Source organism: Mastomys coucha, unplaced genomic scaffold, assembly GCF_008632895.1.
Source record: "Mastomys coucha isolate ucsf_1 unplaced genomic scaffold, UCSF_Mcou_1 pScaffold20, whole genome shotgun sequence".
Classification (NCBI taxonomy): Eukaryota; Metazoa; Chordata; class Mammalia; order Rodentia; family Muridae; genus Mastomys; species Mastomys coucha.
The window spans coordinates 114,558,114-114,581,970 of record NW_022196903.1 but is presented as its reverse complement, the minus strand read 5'-3'; the positions used below and the strand labels follow the sequence as shown (position 1 = coordinate 114,581,970).

At 49.8% G+C, this 23,857-nt stretch overlaps 1 protein-coding gene across 4 annotated transcripts in view; it reads right to left on the bottom strand.

Annotated features, from left to right (window-relative positions):
- Positions 1-1,784: 1,784 nt before the first annotated feature.
- Positions 1,785-23,857, bottom strand: part of Slc6a12 (solute carrier family 6 member 12) — a 22,740-nt gene continuing 667 nt past the window's right edge. For 3 of the 4 annotated variants that reach the window (XM_031383284.1, XM_031383283.1, XM_031383285.1), the window contains exons 2-15: positions 19,948-20,177; positions 15,403-15,537; positions 13,968-14,108; positions 13,125-13,212; positions 12,041-12,173; positions 10,348-10,482; positions 8,711-8,814; positions 8,218-8,342; positions 7,054-7,166; positions 6,464-6,601; positions 5,599-5,701; positions 4,010-4,110; positions 3,465-3,635; positions 1,785-2,326 (exon numbers count right to left, since the gene is read on the bottom strand). In XM_031383284.1, coding sequence (XP_031239144.1) covers positions 2,183-2,326; positions 3,465-3,635; positions 4,010-4,110; positions 5,599-5,701; positions 6,464-6,601; positions 7,054-7,166; positions 8,218-8,342; positions 8,711-8,814; positions 10,348-10,482; positions 12,041-12,173; positions 13,125-13,212; positions 13,968-14,108; positions 15,403-15,537; positions 19,948-20,161 — 1,845 coding nt within the window. In that variant the 5' untranslated portion in view covers positions 20,162-20,177 and the 3' untranslated portion in view covers positions 1,785-2,182. Of the gene's footprint in view, positions 2,327-3,464; positions 3,636-4,009; positions 4,111-5,598; positions 5,702-6,463; positions 6,602-7,053; positions 7,167-8,217; positions 8,343-8,710; positions 8,815-10,347; positions 10,483-12,040; positions 12,174-13,124; positions 13,213-13,967; positions 14,109-15,402; positions 15,538-19,947; positions 20,178-23,857 lie in introns of those variants that run through there. The other variant, XM_031383286.1, reaches the window with a different exon arrangement.

Below are 23,857 nucleotides of genomic sequence, written 5' to 3'. Positions count from 1 at the left end.
TGTCAGGATGGACAGGTCTGCCCCAGTCACGAGGAGTAGTTATGGGGTCCGGCCTCAGGGACAGGCCCTGGGTGCTAATATAGCTCCTGTCCTCACGCTGCTGGGATTGAAGTGGACAGGTCAAGCCTCAGAACATGTCTGCCTCAGTCCTGGCAGACTCTCACCGCAGGAATGGGACTGGACGCTGCTCTTGCAGATAGACCTGGCTCGGGCTTTGGCATCCAGTCTGTCTGTGGCAATTCTATGCTTACCTATGTGACCTACAGACAGACTCTCAGACCGGATGGGAGACCCAACCCACTTATCACGGGAGGTGGAACCAGAACGCTGGCCCTGGGGCATCTGCCCATCTCAGCCCTACATGACCCGTCAGACCTGCTTTGCCGATTATATTTGTTTCCCCGAGCTCACACGTCCTTCGTGACCTCTCTCCATGGGTGGTTAACAAGCTTTTCATCCCTGTCAGATCCAGTCGGCCCTCATTACTTCAGTGAGCAGCTAAATCCACAAAGAAGCAATGTGGATCCGGTCACCGGGGAGCTGGATACATGAGAACAGAGAGAGTAGCAGAGGCAGAGGCTGTAGGTCCCTCAGAGTGAGGCGGAGAGCAAGTGAGTCAGAGAGCCCTGGAGGCACCCAAGAAGGGGAAGACAAAGGAGAGACCAAGGACATGGACCGGAAGAGGACTTTACCTTCCACGGTCCAGGCAATAGATAAGGGTGCCAAGGAGACACCCAACCTGATTTCTAAGGGTGCTTTCGAGGCTTTACCAGCAATCAAGAAAGCAAGCAAGCAATAAATTTTAAAGGGAGTTCTGCTTTCCTCTGCCACAAGGGGGCAGAAAAGAGCTCCATACCGGCCCCAAAGCAGGAGCCTGGACTCATAGCACCCAGCTGCAATGGAGGGACTTCTAAGAATTCCCCTCCTGGACCTCTTATTTTCCCCACTAGCTAATCCAGTGAAGATTAGCAAAGTACACATAACAGTCTAGAAAGAGACAGGAAGGAGACAGGAAGGGCTGCCAGGAGCCAGGGCAACTGAAGCACTTGGAGTCCACAGATGCACTTCCCAAGAGAAGTGGGAATGCTCAGAGGCTATCTGAATGGAACCCACACAGGACAGGCCGTGGGTTATCGCTCTAACTACTGGACATTGACTCTGGGAGATGTTGATGTATGCATTCTTTCTTGGCAGTAGGGTTCTGTGCTCAGGACGGTGTCTTCAGGACCCTATTCCCTCCCTTCCCTTCTCTTCTGAAGGTCCACCATGAACTCACACGTAGTCTACTTTCCTGAAGCCCTCAGAAGCCAGAGGAAGTATGTTGTGTGATTTAGCAAGAGGGAAGGAATGGTTGGGAAGGGGCCAAACAAAAAAAGAGGGTAAGGAAAAGAGGTGTGTGCGTGTGTGTGTGTGTGTGTGTGTGTGTGTGTGTGTGTGTAAGGGGGGTGAAGGAAGATGGGGAGAGGCAGAAAGAGGGAGAGAGGGGAGAGGGAGAGAGAGAAAGAGAGAGAAAGGGAAAGAGAGGAGAAGAAGGAGAAAGACAAAGAGGAAGAGGAGAGGAGGAGGAGGAGGAAGAGGAGGAGGAAGAAGAAGAGGAAGAGAATGACATCTCCTGTGTACAGACCACCCAGGGAAAGAAGGTGGAGAGCTGAGAGAAGTATGGTAGGTAGAGGCTAAAAGGGAATTTAACAAGGTATGTCGCCAGTTCCTAGCGTCTACATAAGGTGACCTCCCACCCACAAAACAGCTGGAGTGGAGTGAGACAAGGAAGACACGCATGCAGTAGCAGGTGATGCATACAGGCTTGTTAGCTGCTGCCGGGGGAGGCTGCAGACTCCCAAGCCTCAGGAGAGAGCAGCAAGTCCGAGGAAGGTCTAGGGCTCTGACACGCTGTGTGGCCTTGAAAATATCACTTTGCCTGTCTGGTTCTTAGGTTTTTACTCCAAGAAGTCAGGATTTTTGAGTTCAAAATCCTTAGCAAACACAGCTTCCTGGAGCACACTTGGAAAGGACTGAGAGGTGACAAGCTGTCTCAGCTGAACAGAAGAGTCGTGCCCAGAAGTACTGTCCAGGGCATCTGGAGACCTGAGAGGTCTCAGCAGGGTGGAGCAGAGGTTATCCCTGGGAGGAGCTAGCCTTGACCAGGTTCCTGGCTCTGGAGTCACCTGGCCTCTGGCACTTCCTACAAATGAGTCTCCTTCTCCCAGGCAATGAGTTCTTGCTTGGCTGGAGAGGGCAAACAGTTTTGAGCAGAGGAGCCATCCTGTGGTGCGTGCCGCCCTGGCTGGGGCAGACTGGGGTCCGGCGTGATGAGTCTTTGAAGGCGCTAAGGGCGAGAAAGGCAGAGAGTAAGTACCAAGGTTGACAGGAGGATGCTCTTTGTGGGTATGTCACTGGGGTGGGTAGAGGGATGCTCTTTGTGGATATGTCTCCAGGAACAAAGTCAGGCACTCAGGGCCAAACTCGGGGTTGGTGAGACGAATGGACAATGAGAGGTAACTAAAAGTATGAACTGAGCTCCAGTCTTGACTAGAACAACCTAGGTGATCTCAGGCAACTCGCCCGACTCTTCCAGACCTCTGTCCCCTTGCTCTCCTCATCTGTAAAATGGGGGTAATGAGACACCTTATGAGACAGTTCTTGTCACAGGGCAAGTGATACATGAGTGTTATGATTCGGACTACCACCCTTCTGATTACTATTGTTATATGCCCCTTTAAGTATTTTCCCAGTTATCTGTAATGCTATTACATTGTTATGTTGTTTTTTTGGTGTGTCAACCCCACCCTTTTGGCCTTGAATATAGCTGTGGTGATGGGCCTCGGGAATGTTGACAACCTCACTATGACCGCATGACAATGAGGAAATGACACACTCATCAAGTAGTTATGAGGACTCAGGAAGAGAATGGACTCTTACGGCTTTTCCACAGCCAAACCAGATGCTGGCAGCTCTCATCTCTGACCTTCCTGATACGTAAGAATTCAAGAAGTTCATTTGCTTGAACCACTGTAGATCGTCTCTCCGTTACTATTGACAATCTGACCTTGACAGACAAAATTAATGTCTTTATGGGTCATTGGCAACAGCTTCTTCCAGGAAGGCATATCTCAGGCTACACAGGAGCCATCTGCTGTGACCCAGTGGGGCACAAGAATCCAGGAGCCAGGGTGCACTTGGCAGTTTTCCCAAGCTAGAATATGTGTGTGCTCTTTAATCCTCCTGCATCTGGCCCCCATTTGGTCCTTGTTTTCCCTTAACCGTTAAACAGTTTGCTCTTGGCTAGCTAGCCTTTGAGGTCAGCCTGATGTCAGATTCTATGAACCTAGGATTCCAGAGGCCTGGTCTTTAAAGATCTCCATACAACCCCAGGGCTAGCCTACAAGGAGAGCTGATGTGATCCTGGCCTAAGACTCCCTCAAGGGCCTCCTTCGCTAGGTCCCCTCACCTACATGGCCACCTACCTTCTTGAAGGAGCCCTGCGTCTTCAGGAGGGTGATGATGATAAAGAGTGGGACACAGGCCATGGAGGAAAAAGCCAAGAGCCATCCAATGGAGTATCCCCAAGAAGGGTATATGTAGACATTGTTGTACTTGAGAGGTGTGTACTTGCTCAAGGAGAAGAAGAAGGTGGCCTAAAAGGGAGAGGGGTAGGGTGAGACAGGAGCCACCACATCCCTCCCCTGGCTACACTAACATCCAAGGACCGAGGAGCACCCAACCACACTGAGGGGCATCTGAGGTAGGATGGTTCTGTTGAGCCATCGGTCACAGGGACTAAGACAAGTGGCAAGCATTGGTTTAAGGAGCTTAAGACAGACAGGAAAGGGCCTGTCAGGGATAAATATGGCTGTGAGAGAGGGCTGAAATAGAATGTGAATGGAGGAGAGGCCCAGTAGAAAAGAAAGAGTAAGGGATCAGCCCCTCAGCTTAGGCTGGAAAGAGCCCTCAGATTCCAAGTCTTCTGCAGACTAGAGGAAGATGTGGCGATGGGTGGGTAGAAGCATACCAGGCAAAGACCAGGGGTCAGGAAGAGCCAGGAGATCTTCACCAAAGGCCATGGCCGATAGCCAATCATGTCCTCCACGTTGTCATAGAAACGGTCCGCCCCTGAGCCAGCAGAGTGAGAGAAAAGGTGAGATCCAGAGGTGAAGACTTCTTGGCCTTGGGAAAGACTGCCACTCTTCCCCAGGGTAACAGGGTGGGTGGATAGAGAAACACAGTCCATTCTCCTAGCCACAGAAGAGCAGCAGCAGTGGCAAAAGCTACTACCCACAGGCTGCTGATCAGCCTCTGCTGCCCCGTCTAAGGGTGAGCAGCATCTGTCCTACGTACACAGGAGTATGCAAGCCTAAAGAGCCTGTCCCAGCAAATCTTTACTGACCCGCACTGCAGAGGGGGAGAAAAGCCAGAAAAGGACCAAAAATAAAGAGCAGTGCTCCTGATTCCAGGGCTGTGAATTCCTCACACTGGGCACTGCCAAGTTGGGTTGTGCTTAGTGAAGGCACTGACTGGCTTTTCAACATTCATACTGGCCCTCTTTCAGGCAGAACCAGTCTCCTTGGATGTGAAGAACCATTCAGTGGTGGCCACGACTGGGGGATTCCTCCAACCTAGGCTCACTGCCTTCCCAGTGACCACTGACACTTGAATACCAACCCTCAAAAGGCCACAGCTTTGACTTCTAAAGGTCCAAGCTCCAAGACCAATATTGCCAGGAGGAATGTCCACCTCCTTGATTGAGTATATTCGAGCCTTTGAGAACAAGAGCTCCAGGAGGGTCAGACAGACACCTCATGCTTAGGGTGGGAAGTGGAGCCAGCTCCAAGGACAGGAAAGAGCACCATGGGAACACCAGAGTTGTGAAGTAAGAACCTTTCTGGTCAGGCGTCCTCTGAGACCCTAATATGGGGCATCTACTTCTTCTCTCTGCTCTGGGCCTTATGACATTAGCATTGTGTCCCCAGCCCGTTGCCGAGGAGCCTGCAGACCTGGATAGGAGATGGCACCTCCATTTAGCAGCTGTACAAGCCTTAGCTGAAGAGTGTCTCTTCTGAACATGCCTTGCCACTGCATAAATCCGACATGTAGGCCTTGAAATGGTGTGTGACCTGTGCAGTGTAGTACCTGGAACCCCAGCTGTTGCTAAACATGACAATGGCTTAGACATTGAGGCATTTGGATTGCAGCTTAGTGTTGAGGGGCCTAAGCCATCCCTGGAAGTCCAGACATAACAGAATTCACCTCCCTGCAAGAAAGCCACGTATAACAATAACAACGGGGAGACTGTTTTGAAGGCATGAGGACTGTCCATGGAGTGTTCAATGGCTATTGGAAAGGCAATGAAGGAATCTGAGGGTGGGTGAGGGGAAATATCAGGCCAAATGGCCCTAAAGGTCTCCTCTGATTGGAATTTCACTGATGGAAGAAGCCTGTTTCGTCCTTGAATTAAGTCTAAGAGAGACATTGAGCCTCCAGGTATGTCTGACAGTCCTAGAAAAAGTAATCAGGTCATCCCAACCAAGACACCCAGCCTGGACAGAGCCTACCCTCATCAGCTCTGAGGCATCTTGTTCCATAGCCACCTGCCCCACTCACCGTACACCCAGCCGATGCAGATCACCTCAAACAAGGAGAGGAAGAGGAGGCATATGCCGCTGGAGGCGTAGTAGTCAAAGAGCTGGAAGATATACATCCCACCCTGTGGAGGAGGAGGGAACTGAGCTTGGGCAGAGCTAGCATCTGCTCCCATAGCAAGGTGTATTGCTCTGCCCTGCCCTGCCCTGCCCTGCCCTGCCCTGCCCAGAAGAGAGGTTTTATAGTTACCAGGAGTCAGCTCAGTCTGGTTCTGCCATCAGGAACTCCCATCAACCTCGGGACAATAGTTTCTAATACCCGTGAGGTGCTAGGAATATGGGACCTATGGTGGTATGTTATTGCCCAGTATCCCCTCTCGGTGGCACTGGTACCCCTCGCTCCATTCCTTTTGGGTTGTTGCAGTCCTCTCCAATATTGTAAACCTAAGGAAGGGTCTTAGCCTGACACCTGTCAAACTCAAGAGAAAGCCTAATTGGCTGACTGGAGAAGGTACCAGGAGCAGAAACACGCTTCCTTGCTCTCACAGAGGGAAATCTGCCAAGGGACCAAGTGGCCTGAGGAACAGGAGATGGGACACCGAAAGGAACATGCTCAGGGATGTTACAGGTAGATTCACCTATTTCACAAAAGCCAAAATAGCTCCAAACACTGCTGTCACCTAACCCCATTCAGTCCCCTTTGTGCTTAGGGCGTGTGTGTGTGTGTGTGTGTGTGTGTGTGTGTGTGTGTGTGTGTGATTACCAACATTTAGGTTTCACTGAGTGGGATCTTCAACCTCACCATGAGGTGGGCACAGAGGGTGTAAGGCCTTGGGCAGAAGGAGAGAATGGTTCTAAGAGTCAGCAGCCCCACGCTGTCCTCTCACCTCAGTGACCAGAAGGAGCCCCATCAAGTAGCACACAATGGTAACCGCCAGGATCAGCAGCTCCCGCCGGCCACGCTTTCGGAGCTGCTGGGGAAACAAGTCCATGGAAGCAGTCACCAGGCACTCCATACAGACGAACTGTGGGCCAAGAGAATAGGAGATAGCTGTGCAGCCAGGGCACAGGGCTTGCCCTGCCCTGCCCCTCCATGGCCCTGCTGGGCATCACCCGATTTGCCTGTGTTGATGTTGGGGAGCAGAGGCAGTGGTAAACCAGCCTTGCCCTCAGCTACAACTTTATTTCAAGGAATCCCAATAAGGTAGGTTGGAAGAGGGGAAGGTCTGCACCCTGGGGCTAGGAAGAATGGGGCTGGACCATGAGGCTGGGGATGAGCTTCTGTGGAACATAGTGGGAGGCCTTTCACAACAGGAGGGGCTCTGGAGGAGGCCTGGGACCAGTCATCAGAACATCAGGCAAAAGACTTGAACCAGAGTGAGGCCTCTGATCCACGGTCAGGGACAAGGTGCGTGAGGAAAGGTGCCACCAAGAAGAACAGAGGCTGCAAGAGGGACCCCAGACAAGGGTGCCATACCTGGCTGTCCAGTCCTAGAAATAGGAGCATGATGAAGAAGAGGCAGGACCACAGCTGGGATAAAGGCATCATCGTCACTGCTTTGGGGAAGGCAATGAAGGCCAGTCCAGGACCTGCCGGGCACACAACACAGCTGAGTGGACGCCAGACCACTCACTACATGAAGAGGAGCCCCCTCGTTAACGCCATGTGCTCCCAGGAGTGTCTGGGGACATCTGCGTGCATCCTGACATGCCTGTGAGTGTCATGGGGTAACATCTGTGTGCTGTTAGCATCTATGCCTGTCTGTGAGTCCCTGTGTGTGTGCATCTAGGTGTATCTGATATTGTCCGTGAGCATTTGTGATCTGCTGTGAATGTTTGCAGCTGTGAGCATCTGTCTACAAGTGTCTCTTTGTCTGTGTCTGTGAACATCTGTAGGGTCTATGAGATTCTGTGCATGTCAGCATCTACATATGCCCTGAGCTTATATGAAGATCTATTGTGTATCTGTGAGCACCTATGAATGTGGATTTCTGTGATTCTTATGCGCTTCTATGTTCATTTATGAATGTCTGAGTGTGTCTGTGTGTATATGAATTTATACATAGGATTCTTTGTAAATGACTAAATACATCTATGTGCTTTTGTGAGCATCTGTGTGTGCTTGTGAATTTGAGTGTGGACTTTCATGATCTTCTATGTGTATCTCCGTATCTGTGAACATCTGTGTGGGTGTTAAGCATTGTTGAGTGTCTACATGAGTATATGGTTATGAGCACCTATGTGTGCCTATGCGTGCATCTAGTGTATCTGTGAGCCTCTGTGTGTGGGCATGTGGGTAGAGTTGTTTAGAGGGAACACATTCAACTGTATGCTCTTCCTTGGGACATTCACGCACACGCGTGCATGTGTGTGTGTGTGTGTGTGTGTGTGTGTGTGTGTGCACGTGCATTCACATGCACACACACACATTCTAATCTGATTCTCTCCCTGCTTACTTCTCCTTTCCTCTCTTCTCTTCCACAGTTCTAAAAGCTTTGCTTATGCTACACAATCCCCCCCAACCCCAAGCTAAAAAGATCCCTAGCTCTGGTTTGGGGACTCTTCCCTCTCTTCAGGAGAGGTCTGTTCTCTGACCCTCCTTCCCTGGAGTCCCAAGCACCATGTGGAGAGTGTCCCTTACCTGACTCAGCCACTTCAGAAATGGGTATTCCCTGCTCCTGGGCCATGAAGCCCAGGATGGAGAAAACAACAAACCCAGCCATGAAGCTGGTAGCACTGTTCAGGAAGCAGAGGGCAATGGAGTCCCTGTGGGGATAAGTGAGGTCAGAGATGGGGAAGAAAGAAGAAGAGAAAAGGCAATGCAAGAAGGAGAGATCAAAAGACAGATAGACGGTAAAGGAGGAAGAAGGGGAAGAGAAATGGAAAGACATGGAAGAAAGATGGTGAAGCAGGGAGCATGATATGGCACAGGCAAAACAAACACCAGATGTCAGGGCAAGAGGAGACCAGCAAAGCTGGAGTGGGGAAAAGAAGCTGGGTCCTGGAAAGGTGTCCATACAAGCCCTGCTTGGCTCCCGTGGAGGCAGGGTCCCCCACCCCCATCCTCACCTCAATACCAACCCTCACCCCCACCTCCACCCCTATCCCACCCCTGCCACACCAGCAGCACTCACCTGTAGCAGTTGTTGTGGTACTTGTTGTAGCTGCCCAGGGCTGTCAGGCACCCCTGGCAGATGGCAAAGGAGAAGAAGATCTGGGTGCCAGCATCCATCCACACCTACACGAAGCCCAAAAAAGTGAGTAGAGGCCACCGGGGCCTCGAGCTGTGCCTAGCACAGCTAGCTCCTCCCTACAGCACAGCCCACCTCTTAATGTCCCTGCATCATGCCTGCATCCTACTGCCTGGTAACTTGTCCCCTTTCTCTGAAGCCACCGTCCGTCCCATAGGCAGGACCCAGTTCTGGTTTGACTCTGTGGGTACTCAGGAAGCAGCAAGTACCCAAGGGCTATTTCATTTCCAGGTGGCATCTACAGACCCGGGTAAAGTGAGAAGTCCCTGGCACTTATTCACCAGTGTGTCTACATGGCACCTTATGAACTGTGACTTGGTACACAGGCTACCTACTAAAAATATATAATAATCCACCAAGGCTTCTTGGTGGAAGAAAAAAAAAGTGCTCAGGCAAGCCTTAAGAGGAGGAAATGCAAACGGCTAATACATTCATGAAGACATACCCAGCCCGATCTGTGGTAAACAATAAAACAAAGTATAAAGCGCTACTATTGAGTCTACAAAGTTACCAAAGAGTAAAATACATTCTAACTGGGGCTGGGGTATTCGTAGTGACCTGAGCAGCTAAACTCAATCCTTATAAGCAGACTAAAAAGCCAAGCATGGTGATATGCACTTGCAAAGCCCAATGCAGTTCCCTGGAGCTCCCTGGCTGGGCAGTGTCGCCTAAGTCCCAGGCCCATGAAAGACACACTGGGGATGGGGAGTTGGGAGGAAGGGAGTGGGGAGTGGGGGATTAACCAGCCCTCAGATGAGTAGTATTCAGAAAAAATAAATATTGTACCTGTCCTAACAAGGACCGATTTTTTTCTTAGCACTGTTCCCTGTATGGACACAATAGAACAACTATTCGTTAAAACAAAAAAACCTGATATTGTGGCATTATAAGCAATCTGGAGATGATTCAGTGTGTGGGGTAGGAAGAGCTTTGGTCAGGCACAAAGACTGCACCCATTTCTAAGGAGAGACCTGAGAGTCTGGGTATGGTGTCATGACAATCACCCCCAGATACTGACAGGCATCAGGGTCCAAGGCAGGGGTTCAGGGTTCAGCAGGGCAGAGAGATGTTTCATTTTCCCTACTGTGCTAGCCCCAGCACCAGGCAGTACCTAGCTGTTAAGAGGCCCTCCGGATATTTTTGTTGAATAAATTAGGTTTGTTGGGAATATTATACAGACACTGAGATGACATTTAAAGATGCATTTAATAACATGGAGAAGTGCATAATATAAATTAGGTCAAAAGGATCTGTTTCTCTAAATGAGATTACCTCAGTTGTGTTAATATATGCACACCACCTGGGGTGGGGCGGGTGAGAGGAAACAGACTAATATGCTAATGGCGGTGGTAGGATTTCAGGGTACCTCCGGAGGTTCATGTTTCAAATGAATGATATGATATCTAGTTCTTCCCCAGTTAACATCTATGTCTCTTAACTAAAGGAAAAGCAATAGAAGACTTTGAAAGTACAGTATAGTCTGAGAAAGACTATGTTAACAATCCCCTTGTGGCGCCCACCTGGGGATCTTTGAGACGGAGCAAGTCTGGCTTCAGGTAGAAGATGATGCCCTGGTAGGCTCCAGGAAGGGTAACACCCCGGATCAGGAGAATAATCAACATCAGGTAGGGAAAAGTGGCTGTAAAGTAAACAACCTGGAAGGCAAGCAGGTAAAGTCACTCCTGGCATGGGTACACGGAGGCAGCCGGGGGAGCCAGGGAGTCACACGGAGGCAGCCGGGGAGCCAGGGAGTCTCCCATGGTCATCCTGCCCTGCCTCTGCCTGTCCCCAGGCAGAACAGATCGCACCACATCCATCAAGGGAGCTCAGATCTCTGACTTCATACAGTCAGCTGATGGCGAGCATATGAAACTTTCCACACCTCCCTTTACGCATTCCAGTGTGTCTTACTCCCCAGCAGAGTGTGATACACAACAGCAGGGAGGGGAGGAGGGGAGTGTGCAAGTGGGGAAGACGGAGGAGAAAGCTCTCAGCCCACAACATTTCAAAGAGGCTTTTAAGTCCAGAACCTGGTCACTTTCATCCACCATCCTGGGTGCCCTCCCCAGAACTCCTGAGAGTGGGTGCCTCTCCAGGAGGAAGGTGGCCAGCTTGGCTGGCCATCTGTGACCCATCCAGATTAGACTTTCGCAGACTATGACTGGGGCAGCAGCAGTGGCCCTGTGACCATCCTGGAGATTGAAAAGGGATCCCATGCTGCCCTGACCAGGCTGTGTCTGTCTGAGTACCCACAACCACTGACATCATCCTTATCATTACTGTTGGTGCCTCTGAACCACAGCCTAGGGAAGAAGGAATATCACCACTGAGTTGTGAAATATCCCTGGCAGACAGTGTCCCTAGGAACATTTAGTTCCTAGCTAGTGGTGCTATGCAGGGAAGTTGTGGGACTTTTGGACAAGGATGGAGATTGTTTCAACCCAGCTCTGTTTCCCACTCAAACCCTGTGACTCCTGGTCACCATCATGTAATGACCAGCAGCGTCAAGTTCCTACCACCACAGTCATGATCCACACTCTCCATTTTGACTGCACTCCCTGAAACCCCACGCTGAAATCAACCTGTCCTCCCTTAAGTTGTGCAATCAGAACACTTGGTACCTGCCAATCTGGTCTTTGAGAAGAAGTAGGAGATGTCATTCCCAGTCCTCCAGATTGGAAATGAAGCCCAGGTCTGAAATCTCACTATAGAGCAAGCCCATTGCTGCCCATTCTTGGCTTAAACCCCTTTACTGATTGGCACTTACCCCCAAAGACGGTTCTGTTTGCTAATTTGTATGGGAACTCTTCTTCCTGTCTCATTTAAATACAACAGGCATGTCATAAGAATATGTGACCCTGTCGTACACAATGGAGACAGATACACAGATGCACACATGCAAAGTAGAGTAGGAAACACACACTCCCATATTGCTAATGGCTTGGAGACCAATGAGCTCCAAAGTGGGACTCATAGTTTATTTTGCTCTAAATATAACTTAGACAAAGAGGTCTTTTGAAATCTGTTGGAGGATAGGAGGGGTCTCCCCTTGTTTTGAGCCAAATCCCCATGTTCCTGCAACTCACCTGCTCTTACATAAATATATCTCCCCCAGACTGCTCTTTCTGCTCTCCTGGGGGGAGGGGGGGCTTTTTCAAGTGTCCCTAGGGACTCTGTGACTGTAAGTACCCACAAAGAACCAAGATCCCTTACCTTGCCTGTAGACTTGACCCCCTTCCAGATGCAGAAGTAGCAGATGATCCAGGCGAGCAGGAGGCACAAGGCCAACTCCCAACGCAGGGACCCCAGGTCGTGGATGCCAGATGTAATACCTAAAACCCGTCTCCTAAGGAATTGGGAAAAATAAGTAACCAGTTGAAAGCCCAAAGGGGATAATCTGTCTCTGTCACTAAGTCTCCTGACTCAGAGCTGACCCAACAGATAACACTCTCCAGGGCTGTCCCATCCCTGCCCTCCACAACCTCTCCGTGGTCATGCCATGCTCCCACCTGTGGTCTGAGTGTCCTTGGCTGTTAGAAGACCAAACCACTGTAATCCCATGGGGGTGGGAATGGGGGGGGGATAGACATGTGCATGCCGAGGGAGGTCAGAGATGACACAGGACTAGAGGGAGGGTGCTACCACCTAAAGATGAGGGTGGAGATGTGTTTGCCTCGGAGAGAGCACAGATAACCCAGAATGGGCAGGGGAGAGAGCATGGGTAGACAGGAGAGTGCTGAGTGTGTGCAGGGTAAATCGGTATGAGGACACAGGTAGACCACAAGGAGAAGCAGGCAGTAGACATGGCCGGGGGCGGAGGTGTGCACCATCATGCAGGAGAGCGAATGGTGAGCATGTCTGTGTGGTGCAAGTACTAGTCAGCGTCAAGTTACCAACTGGATACCAGTAAACACGGTTTACAAGAGCTGCACACAGCCAGCTGCCAGAAGATAATAAAGGTGACTCTGTGGACAGAGGTCCCAGATGTGTGGGTGCAGCTGGAGTATGGGAATGGCATAGGAGGACAGCCATGAGAATGAGTGGATACAGATAGGAAAATGCAAACAGGCATGTGAAGGCTTGAGATAAGTATGAAGGTATAGGCAGATCAGTAATCAAGGCCGAATGAGAAGTTTCCCTTATCCCTAAGTGATATCTCTCCAGTGGGAAGAGGTGGAAATAGAAAGTACGCAGGGTCTTAAGCATACACCACCAATGTTCAAGTCTGCGCAATCCAGACATCCAGGCTCCCTGCTCTTAGGGCCCCTGGCATATGGCAACCAGGCCCAGGACCTACTCCCAGAATTCCATGACGGGTGAGGTGAAGTTCTCAGAGTAGCTCACTGCCCTGGCCGAAGAGTGATTCAGAAAGTCCACGCAATGCTCTGTAGGGGACAGGGTTGGGAATGTATATCAGTTAGGGACCAGCTGAGGAAAGATGCCTTTGCGCTTACCCTCTGACCGATCATCCAGACCTTCCTATCATTTCTAGGCACAAGCGATTCCTCAGGAGCCAGGATATCAGTGGGACCAGCTCCTCCTCCCTGTATAGCCTGTGTCCCTGCACTTGTTCCCAGTGAGTCTGACCATTCCTATGAATATGCTGAAGTCCTCCAGAACAGTATGGACTGCAGACAGGTGCAGCCCGCATGGGGCGCTCCCATCAATAGCCTGCCTCTGGCCTGCCTGCTGTGCCAGGCTGGTTTTTCGTCCTACAGACAAAGAACCTAGACCCTGCGCTGAACTTCCCCCATACAGTTCTCAAGATGGGCTCTTTCTTCTCTCATTACTCTGTAATTACTAGACTGTTTTTCTCCACCTATCATTGATTCATCTACTTCTACCCCAACCAATCCAGACAGTGTGGGGTCCTATCTGCCCTTACCCAGTTTTGACAGCATTTGATACATGAGAGGTGGCCAGGAACATTTGCTAAATGGAGGCATGCTGTAGTTGTATAAGAGCCCCATTGCTTCCAACAGTGGCTGCTCTGTAGCCACGCAGAAGGGCCAGCCAGGAGAGCTGAAAGCACAGCCCACATGGGTCAGCTCTGAGGTAAGGTCTGTGATGCGCTCTGTCCCCAGCCACCACAGACCAACCTCCTGAGCCAGGCCCAATGACGGGACCGACAGACAGATACCTGTGTTCCAAGAGTTGGTGCAGGTTGTCCATGGAAGCTCCCAGGTGAAGGAGCTGAACAAGTAGAAGAGAGCCCAGGCGAGGATGATGATGTAGTAGATGTTCAAATAAGACTCGATGACCACAGAGGCCATGCCAATGCCTGGGGGAGCAGGGCGGGGAGGGGGTGTCAAAGAGATCGACATAAGCAAAGAAGACTTTCACGGAGGGTCGTCCAGTCACATGTGCCCCTACACCAACATTCATGTCATCTTCTCAGGGAAAGTGGGATACGTTCATGATCTTACATATGGTCCCACTGCAGTGCTAACATCTCCTTCTCCCTTCCCCGTCTGGGTCTATCTCCACCCCCATCTCTAGCTCTAGCTCTCTTGCCTGCACTCTCTCTATTCCTCTGTAGCAATCATACATCACTTGTAAACTGAAAGGTGGCAAAGCAAGAAGGAACAGGGCAAGAGCATCAGAAGCCACTGGGGCTGTGGCAAGAAGCTGGTCTCCTCGGTGGAAGGAAACATGATGTGGAAAGTCTCACAGTGACGTTAGCAGCAGTGCTCAGCTGAGCTGTAGCCCCATTACAAGGCTCCCTGATACTACAAGAGGCAGGTTAAGGCCCCAAGAGGTGTAGTTTGCAACCAACCTTGCCTTTCCCAAGTCTTTGGCCAGATAGCCAAGGTAATTTGGTTCCTTTCTAGACAAATAACCCAGGCAGCCTGGCCCCTGGTGGTCCTTTAGAGACAAGCATAAAGGATGAACCCTCTCTGCATCTGAGGTGTAAGGGATGTCTCAGAGCCAAGGAAGCTCTTAAGCCCTCTATTGCAGCCCCAAAACTGGCTAAGCCACTAAGGGAGGCTGGTAAAAGATACCCCCAGCTGCTTGTGTCCACACCACAGATCTACAGAGAAGATTAAGCTGTCCCTAATAGAGGCAAAAAGAAAAGAGCTCAGGGGTCCCTGGTTTAAACTCTCAATGAATGGCCCCCACTTTCTTTATCTGCGGAATGAGGTCAAGGGAGTGAGAAAGGCCCGGTTAATGGAATGCACGCAAAGTGCACACATGAACACAGACTCAGCAGGCTCCACGGATGCTGGCTATCACCGTCAGCAGCATTCCAGTACCCGTTTGGGTCATGACATAGAGTCAGAGAAATTACTTTCCTTGAGCTAGACGAAGAATCAGTTTCCTGGCTGCATCTTCCGACAGCCACATCTAATTTGGTACCTATAATTCTATACTGTCTCTCTTGACATGTCCTTCTTCCTGGGCATCTACATCTTAGCCTCAAGAGGCTAATTTCACATAGCACAGGTCAGAAGAGCTTGACAAGAGAGTCTGTGTGGACAGTAAGCCTAGGACAGGAAAGCAAGAACCTTGACAGTGAGGAGAGGTGGGCAGGATGGTAGGTCCAAGGGCAGGAAAGCGGGGAGGGTGCCACTCACCTTGAAGGAGGGGACAGATCTTCCTCCAAGCAGTAACACTCCCCTGGCTGCTATACTGGCCCAGTGCCACCTCCAGGAAGAACACTGGGATGCCACAGCTAAAGAAGAAGATGAAGTAGGGGATGAAGAAAGCTCCTGAGAGGGAAAAAAAAGGCAGAGTCTGAGCCACCTGCTGCTTCCAGACTTTAAACAGCCTTCCAGCACCTCTACCCTCAGCCTCCTTTCTCACCACGCCCAAGACCTACAGTGCGTCCCTCTGCCTTGTGCATGCTGTCAGGGGTGTCCAGCAGAAGATCCTGACATGGGCACCCCCCCCAATAAGTCAGTCAGTCTTTGGAGGGAAAGAAATGACTCTGGAGATGGGCGCTCGAATAAAGGAACTATTTACTGTTTCTGTGCTTTTACAAATCAAGTCATGAACGTCTCGAAAGAAAACCATGTGTTCTGCATACACTGATACGCTTATTAGACCATCAAGACAGCTACGTTTTAGAAACAGACAAAGCCAGCTTGAGAGCATTCTTTTCTCACCAGTCATCTTCAGAGAATTTCCCCCAATCTCTGGGGCTGCCTGATCTGCCTGCTCTGCAGCAAACCCTACAGGAACCTGCAGAGCGGCTGGCTGCTGGCTGAGGTACTACCTCGACCCAGGGGTCCCTCCCAGGGAGAGGATTCTTGTTCCTTGGTGCTTTCTAGGTGGGAGCCTCTTCTAAGCTTCACCAGGGTCGAACCCTCACAAGACAGCCTCCCACCAGGGAGGCACCGGTTCACCCCTTTACAGATAAAGAAACCGAGGCAAGGTGGAAAACACAAGAACGAAGGTATAGATGAGGAAACAAACGTCACACCAGGTATCCTGACCCTGAGGCTTCACTCCTGACCATTACGTATGGTTATGGTTACGCCATAGTGCCTCTGAAGTCATCGCTCCCACTGAGGAAGAAGACCAGGGAACACAAAGGGGAAGAAAGCACAGAGTACTGTATATCCTTCCAGAAGCCAGCCCGCCTGCCCGCCTGCCCGCCTGCCTGTCTGCCCGCCCGCCCCCTTCTGTCCCCATCTGTACTGGCTGGCTTTGTGTGTCACCTTGACACAGGCTGGAGTTATCACAGAGAAGGGAGCCTCCCTTGAGGAAATGCCTCCATGAGATCCAGCTGTAAGGCATTTTCTCAATTAGTGATCAAGGGGGGAAGGTCCGGCCTATTGTGGGTGGTGCCACCCCTGGGCTGGTAGCCCTGGGTTCTATAAGAAAGCAGTCTGAGCAAGCTGGGGGAAGCAAGCCAGTATGGAGCACCCCTCCATGGCCTCTGCAACAGCTCCTGCCTCCAAGTTCCTACCCTGTGTGAGTTCCTGTCCTGAGTCCCTTTGGTGATGAGCAGCATTGTATAAGCTGAATAAACCCTTTCCACACTAACTTGCTTCTGGGTCAAGATGTTTTATGGAAGAATACCAGCCCTGACTAAGACACCATCTTTTGTGGTTTGACACTAGGATGACAACCCAGGGCCTCACGTGCACAGCAGGTAAGCGCTCAGCCATGGAACTTACTCCAGCAGTCTTTCAGAATCCACTTGGTTCTGTTTGTTAGATAAGGCCTCACTATGTCGTCCATCTGGCCCTTATGATGCTCCTGCCTCAGGGACCCAAGTACTGGGATTGCCGGCCCTCTCTCCAGATTTCTTGTAAGCACACACATTTGTTTTTCACAAAAATTACAATATGTTACCCAACCACCATATTTCGATTCCTATCACAAACCTCTTCGTGTCCATAAATATGTGACACCATTTCAGCACCTGCAGAATGTTCTAGTGTATGGGACGGTATTTTGTTAGTATTTTAACCTTGGACTTTTAGTTTTGTGTTCAGTTTTCTGTTACAGTGAAAAACGCCTGCATCCCAACATACTTTTCCAATTTTTCTCCTCCGTACAAATTTCGTTAGGCGTAATTGCTGAGGAAATCCACTTTTCTTGGTGTATATGTGCATGTTAAAGTATATACAATGTAAGTATAGATATTTTGCATAAGTGGACACTCCCACAGCTGTAAAGTGTTCCTGGTGCTGCGCATGCACCTCCAGAGCTTTACCGTCATCCTATGCATTAAACATGAGCTCTGCCTTTTCTGCCCCTGTGCATAACATTCTGCTTTCTGCCTCTATGAATTGCCTACTCTGGGGGCATCTCACATGTAATTCGTGAGTGGAATCCTAGCATTTATCCTGTTCTATTTATTTCATCGATCGTATCTTCACATTCACTCATGCCTTAGCACGCATCATAATTCCCTTTTAAAGGCTAACTAATGAGACTGGAGAGACGTGGCTCAGCTGTTAAAAGATGCATTGCTCTTGCAAAGGACCTGGATTCAGTTCTTAGCACTCACATGGCAGATCACGACTAGCCATGAGTTCATTTCCAGGAATTCAACACCCTCTTCTGACCTCCATGTGTCCCAGGCACATAGGTGGTGCATATACATACATCCAGGCAAAATAGTCACTCATGTAAAATAAAATACATTTAAAAGAAATGTTTTAAATAAATAAAGACTAACTAATGCCCCTGTGTACAGATTCTACACTTTGAAGGAGGGCCCTTCACAGGAAGTCCATGGGGGCACAAGGCTCACAGGCCCTTCCCACCCGCTGCAGGAGAATCTTTCCTGTGTCTTGAATATGGGTTTTCATCCCACCAAGATGCAGAGTCCTGGAGACCCAGAGATAAGCTTTCCTCAGGCCCTCTGGGGCTGGAAAGAGGCTGGTTCTGAGTATAATAAGGAAATCCTTGGCACATGGCACTCTGCTGAGCTTCCAGAACATGAGCACTACAAATGCCCTGTCCTCACATGGGCTGAACTTGTCGTAGCCTGGCCACAGCCTCACAGTGTGTATCCAGCTGTGTACATAAGCGCCCTGACAATGCCCATGGGTACCTTCGCCACTGGTTATTGAGCTCGAGGTTATTTTAGACTCTCCCTTCCTCTGCTCCAATCTACTTTAGCCAATGGCCTGGCCACCAGCTCTTCCCTGATCCTCGGAGTCAGCAACGTGACTTACAGAAGGCTCCATCTGGGGTGAGGCATTTCTTAAGGATGCTTAGGTTAAGTGACTGCACTCTCTCACACCCAGAGATGACCTCATACTAATTCATTATTATTTTTTTCTGCTCTTTCGAAAGGCTATTCTCTCTGCAGAGCTGTGTTTATTAACCAATCATCAATGAACCTGTCTACATATTTTAATAAAGTATGAACTTCCATCAAGTAGGGCCTGTGGTCAGAGGGAGGTGAGTCCTGCTATCACAAGGAGTTAGAACAATACTAGCCTAAAGCAAAACAGTGACATTTGGGTTCATCTTCGACATCATGTTCTCATTTAAATCTGTTCCCAGCCTATCTGGAATAAGGGAAGAACTAACCGCTGGTCCTTCTTATTATTTTTCTAGAACCCCCAAGACACACAGGGACTCCAAAGTGGGACCCCAGACCCCATTTACTCCCTCATGTTAAAGAGGAGAGAAAAAGATTGAGGCGAAAGTCTACCTGCCCAGTCATAGTCAACCTTGGGAGCCTTGGGAGAACACTTCCAGAATCATTTTGATGTCAAAACCCACAGCATTCAAGCCTCTGATATGAAAAAGGACAGTCCTAGATACAGGACCCCAGCCACAACTCCTAGCTCACATTACGATGTTACACTGTCCTGTCAAGGGAGTGATCTGGAAAGGCCATATTCCCCTTAATACAGACGCAACTGTCTTAAAATATATATATATATATATATATATATATATATATATATATATATATATATATATATATGGTCCACAAGAGGTTGTCTCCATCAATGCCAAACCCATGTCAGAGGGTTGGATGCACCTGCTAGGTATTTATCAGGTTAAATATAAACAGGGTTTAGAAGACTTTTCTAAACACTGACTATCTCTAAGTATGTTTCCTCTTCCTGGAACAGGTCCTGACATTTATAATAATAAGCCACTTGCACAAGAAGAACCACCTTCCAGACCAGTCGCAGGGGATCCCGTACTCTTCATGTCTGCTTAGATCTCGCCCTGGATACCCTCTCCCCTTCCTCTCTGTCACTCAGCTCATCATCGGGACATGCCAACATGTGTTTCTTGCCTATGATCTGTAGCCTTCATCGGGATGCAGCACACAGATCAAGTCCTGGCTTGCATGTAGAACAGAGCCTTGGCTCTTGAGAGGCCTGTAGTCACGAGAGTTGAATGGATGAATCAATGAACGAACAGCACTAGCTGTTATCATCCGTGGGGAGTGATGCAGAAGTTAAAAACCCAGGCCTCGTGCTTCATTCTCACTTAAACCTCACCTAGTCCTGGATATTGTATCACCCCCAGTTCAGAAGGAGGGACACTGGAGGCTAGAGATGGAGGTGAGACCCAGCAGGAGCCTTCCAGATTCATGGCTGTGCCCCCTTCCATTTGACCACACTTCCAGGGAAGGAGTAGCCCAGCTGGCAGGATACAGTACTTCCCACCACACCACCTGAGCATGAACTCACCACCTCCGTTTTTGTAGCAGAGATAGGGAAACCTCCAGACATTGCCTAGCCCAATGATCTCCCCAGCCACTGACAGCACAAACTCCATCTTGTTGGTCCATTGGCCTCGATCCTTCACCTGGTCCTTGCCTTTCTGGTCCATCATCTCCCCTTCCTCAGGGACCCAAGAAACCACAGGATACCCATCTTCATGGACTGCAACCTTTCTGTCCATACTGGATAGGGAGACCCTGTAAAGTAAGGTAAGACTATGAGAGGCAGAAATCTGGTGAGGGAAAAGAGGACTGTTACACACACACACACTCATACACACACAGACACACTCACACTCACATACACATACTCATACACACTCACTCATACACACTCACACATACACACACAGAGACACACACACACATTCATTCAAACACACAAACACACAAACACACACACATACTCATACACCCTACACACCCATCTCCCTTCACCCTGATTTTTCCCGCCCAGTCCTTCCTGTTGGCATATTACCTTTCTTCCCAAGCTCTTGATGACATTTCTATCTAAAGTGACACTCTGCTCTCAGAGTTATGAGGCGGAGCCAACAGGAAGCAGATCTTAGCTTGCCAAGTCTCCGGCAGACAAAGCAACAGACAGAGCAGGTTTTCAGGGGTCAGAGACTTGCCCAACACCACCCAGGGGTAGAGCTGTGATTAAAACCCCATTATAGCTCAGATCCTTTTTGATCTTTATAGCCGACCACCACTCCAGCTGGCCCTTCTGTCTAGATCTTCAGTACGCTGTGAATAACAGCAACCCGGCCTCTGGCCTCCAGACCAGAAGGGCTCATAGGCTGCCAGAGCTGCTGGGTTAAAGGGCAGGTGTGGCCGAGGTGGCTCACGGACCTTTCCTGAGCAATTGTGATCGATGGGGGCCTGGTAAACATGGGAGCTGGCTCAATGTGGGCTCTGATTGGGAGGGAGGGAGAAGGTGGGGCCTCCAAGTAAGGCCAGCCAAGGACAAGATTGGCATCAGGTCCAGCTGTAGGCTTTCAAGGGAGGCCATTTCTATGTCTGTCTGTCCTGAGAAACATAGGAGATCCAGGGGGCCAGGAGGGGTGACTTGGATGGTGGTCATTTCAAGATGACCTCAGGTTACCGAGTGCCTGTCTCTTACGAGAGCAGCCTGGCAGGAGCTGCCCATGGCGGCTGCTGCCATTCCCTTCCCCCTGCCCTCTAAAATGTCCAGCGCTCCCCCCAAGCTTCTCAGAGCTTGGGTCCATTCTGTTTTCTGTCCCTTTTGTCTGTCACTTGTCAAGAAGTCAATTGCATCTGGAACCCACGCCTGCTTTCTCCTCCCTGCAGCTGATCATCTTGATGCTATTACAGGCCTTCCTCCCAGGGCAAAGCCAAGAAGGAGGTGCCTAGACCTTCAGGGAAGCTCTGTCCATTGGCCCTCACCTCCTGGGACTCCCAGGGAATCAAAGGACCAGGCCTAGCATGTACCCCATACTCCTCCAGGACACAAGGGAGTCTTTTTATGAAGGAAGACTCTATGTTTATTTGTTGGTCCTTTTAACCCAGGCAACAGCCCAAACCCAAGTCCGTTAGAGAGGCGTGGGCAGGAGCCAGCTACAGTTGTGGAAATTTTTTGAAGGTGATTTGGAGGGTGCAGGCTATCCCAGGAATGAAAAAGCAGGGCAGGGTGAGGTTCTGGTAGTGGGATGTTTTCAGTTTCTTACTGCCAACTCTGGGCAGGAAAAGCATAAGGAAAGTAGCTGGTGCAAACTCCAGCCTCTCAGACACACGGAAGAAAGAGGAGGCCGGGAGGAAGGCTCCAGCCTGCAGAGCCGGAGCTCGTGGATGCTCAGTGCCAGGGGAGCAGTCAGTGAGGCCTGAACCCAGACTGAAACTGTCAGCACCCTGCAGAGTGACCCCTGAATCACGTCCAAATGATAAATGGCAAACAAAGAGAGACCTAATGAATGAGCTGAAAACACGTATTGCAAAAGCACCAGACAGGAAGTCAAGTTCACACAGACTTGCTAATTACAACAACAGAAAGGTCCACTTTTGAGTCACCGTGGGACCAAAGACACATAGTTCTTAATATCCTCTATCAAATCCCATCCTAACAGTCTCTGAAGTACCTAGTCCTGTTAGACCTACGTTATAGATGAGGAAGTGAGGCTCAGGGATGGGAGCTACACCTGACACACAGCACATGCTCAGTTCAGTGGATCTTGAAAGACTGAACCAATTCACCAAAGTAACAACTAGCAGGAAGGACTCTTGCTTCGTGACTTAGGCAAATGATGCCTCCTCACCAAGCTTTAAATCTCCTAGAGAGAATGACCCTGTCTCCATTGGGTATTGGCAGAAGGGGAGGGTAAAGGTGAAGAGATATGAAAAAGATGATACAGGTTGTCTTTGCTTGCTAAGCCATGGGATAGCAGGCTCAGCAAGCCCCACCCATGAAGAAGCAAGCTCCACCCACCGGGAAGCAAGCTCCACCCACGAGAAAGCCCAAGGGAACTGGCAGAAGACAAACCTTCCACTCTCCCCACCACTGGCAGCCATTGCAAGATGAACAGAGTGAGCAAGAGGGGACAACCGGTGTGGAAAGGAGTAGATGAGGAATGCATGATGGGAAAGATGGGGGGATGGGTTCAGGGGAGCAAACCCAGAACCCAGTCCAGGCCTGAGATTGAGGGTTATCAAAGAAGTGGAGGAAGAACAAGACCTGAGATAGTGAATGCCCATGGCCATTTTATAATTTTCTATAAATAAGTATAATTAGTATATTTATACAAATTATTTTTGTATTGTCAATAATATTAATGTATTAATGTTATATAGTTATATAAATATATAATGAAAATAAGAATAAATATAAAGATAATCTTCTATAAATAAAAGATTGGGCCTGGGGAGATGGATCAGCCGTTAAGAGCACTGGTTGCTCTTGCAGAGGATCCAGGTTCCACTCCCAGCACCCACATGGTGATTCATAACTGCCTGTAACTCCAGTCCCAGGGGACTCCTCTTCCGGCCCCGCCAATTGCCAGACATGTAGTGCACAGACACACTCAGGCAAAACATCCAGACACATAAAAATAAACAAATAAAAATTCTTTAAAACATTTTCGAGAGAAAGACTGGAACCACAGAATGAAAACAAAGGCAGGCAAAAGGAGAGGTGGCTCAGAGCCACGACGAGCAGGGAGGCGAGGGAGGCTGAAACCACAGCACTAGACAGCTAGGTTATACTCGGGAAGAAATGTCCAGAAGGTTAGCCGTACAAACAAGCTGCACAGGGCCCCTCTTTTCTCTTGTCTTTTTATGGGTCAGTATAGTGAATAGCATGTGCCTGAGAACTCCAGGATCGAGGCAGGATGGTAAAGTTCCAGGCCAGCCCAGTTCCAGAGCCAGAGACTGTCTCGTAAAAATAAATAAATAAATAAATAAATAAATAAATAAATAAATAAATAATTCAAAAGCACAGCCTCCGCCCCTAGGGTGCCCCTCCACCTCGAGTCCATTTGCTAGGAATGATTCTGTGACAGCAAGGACAACTTGTTCCCCTTCGCAAGCTCTGTTAACCTCCGCAGCCACAGATCTCCTCTGCAAGCTGTCCACCCGCTTTGCCGGGCTAGGCAAGGGGAAGGGGTGGGACTTCACCATACTTGGGTGCCCTTGAGCCAATCCTGGGTTCTGTCAAAGGACCAGAAAGTACGTCCTAACTCTCTCCTCAGGAGCTGGGCAGATTAGATGGAAGCCCACCCTGGTTCTAGAAGGAGGCACCTCCAGAAACCCTCCCCACCCCACAGACTGCTAGGGTTCAACCCAGACACCACCACTCCCTTCCCAGCACAGGAGAGACCCAGCCCCACTTCAGCCCATACCCACATACCAGCACCCCCCCCCCCCCC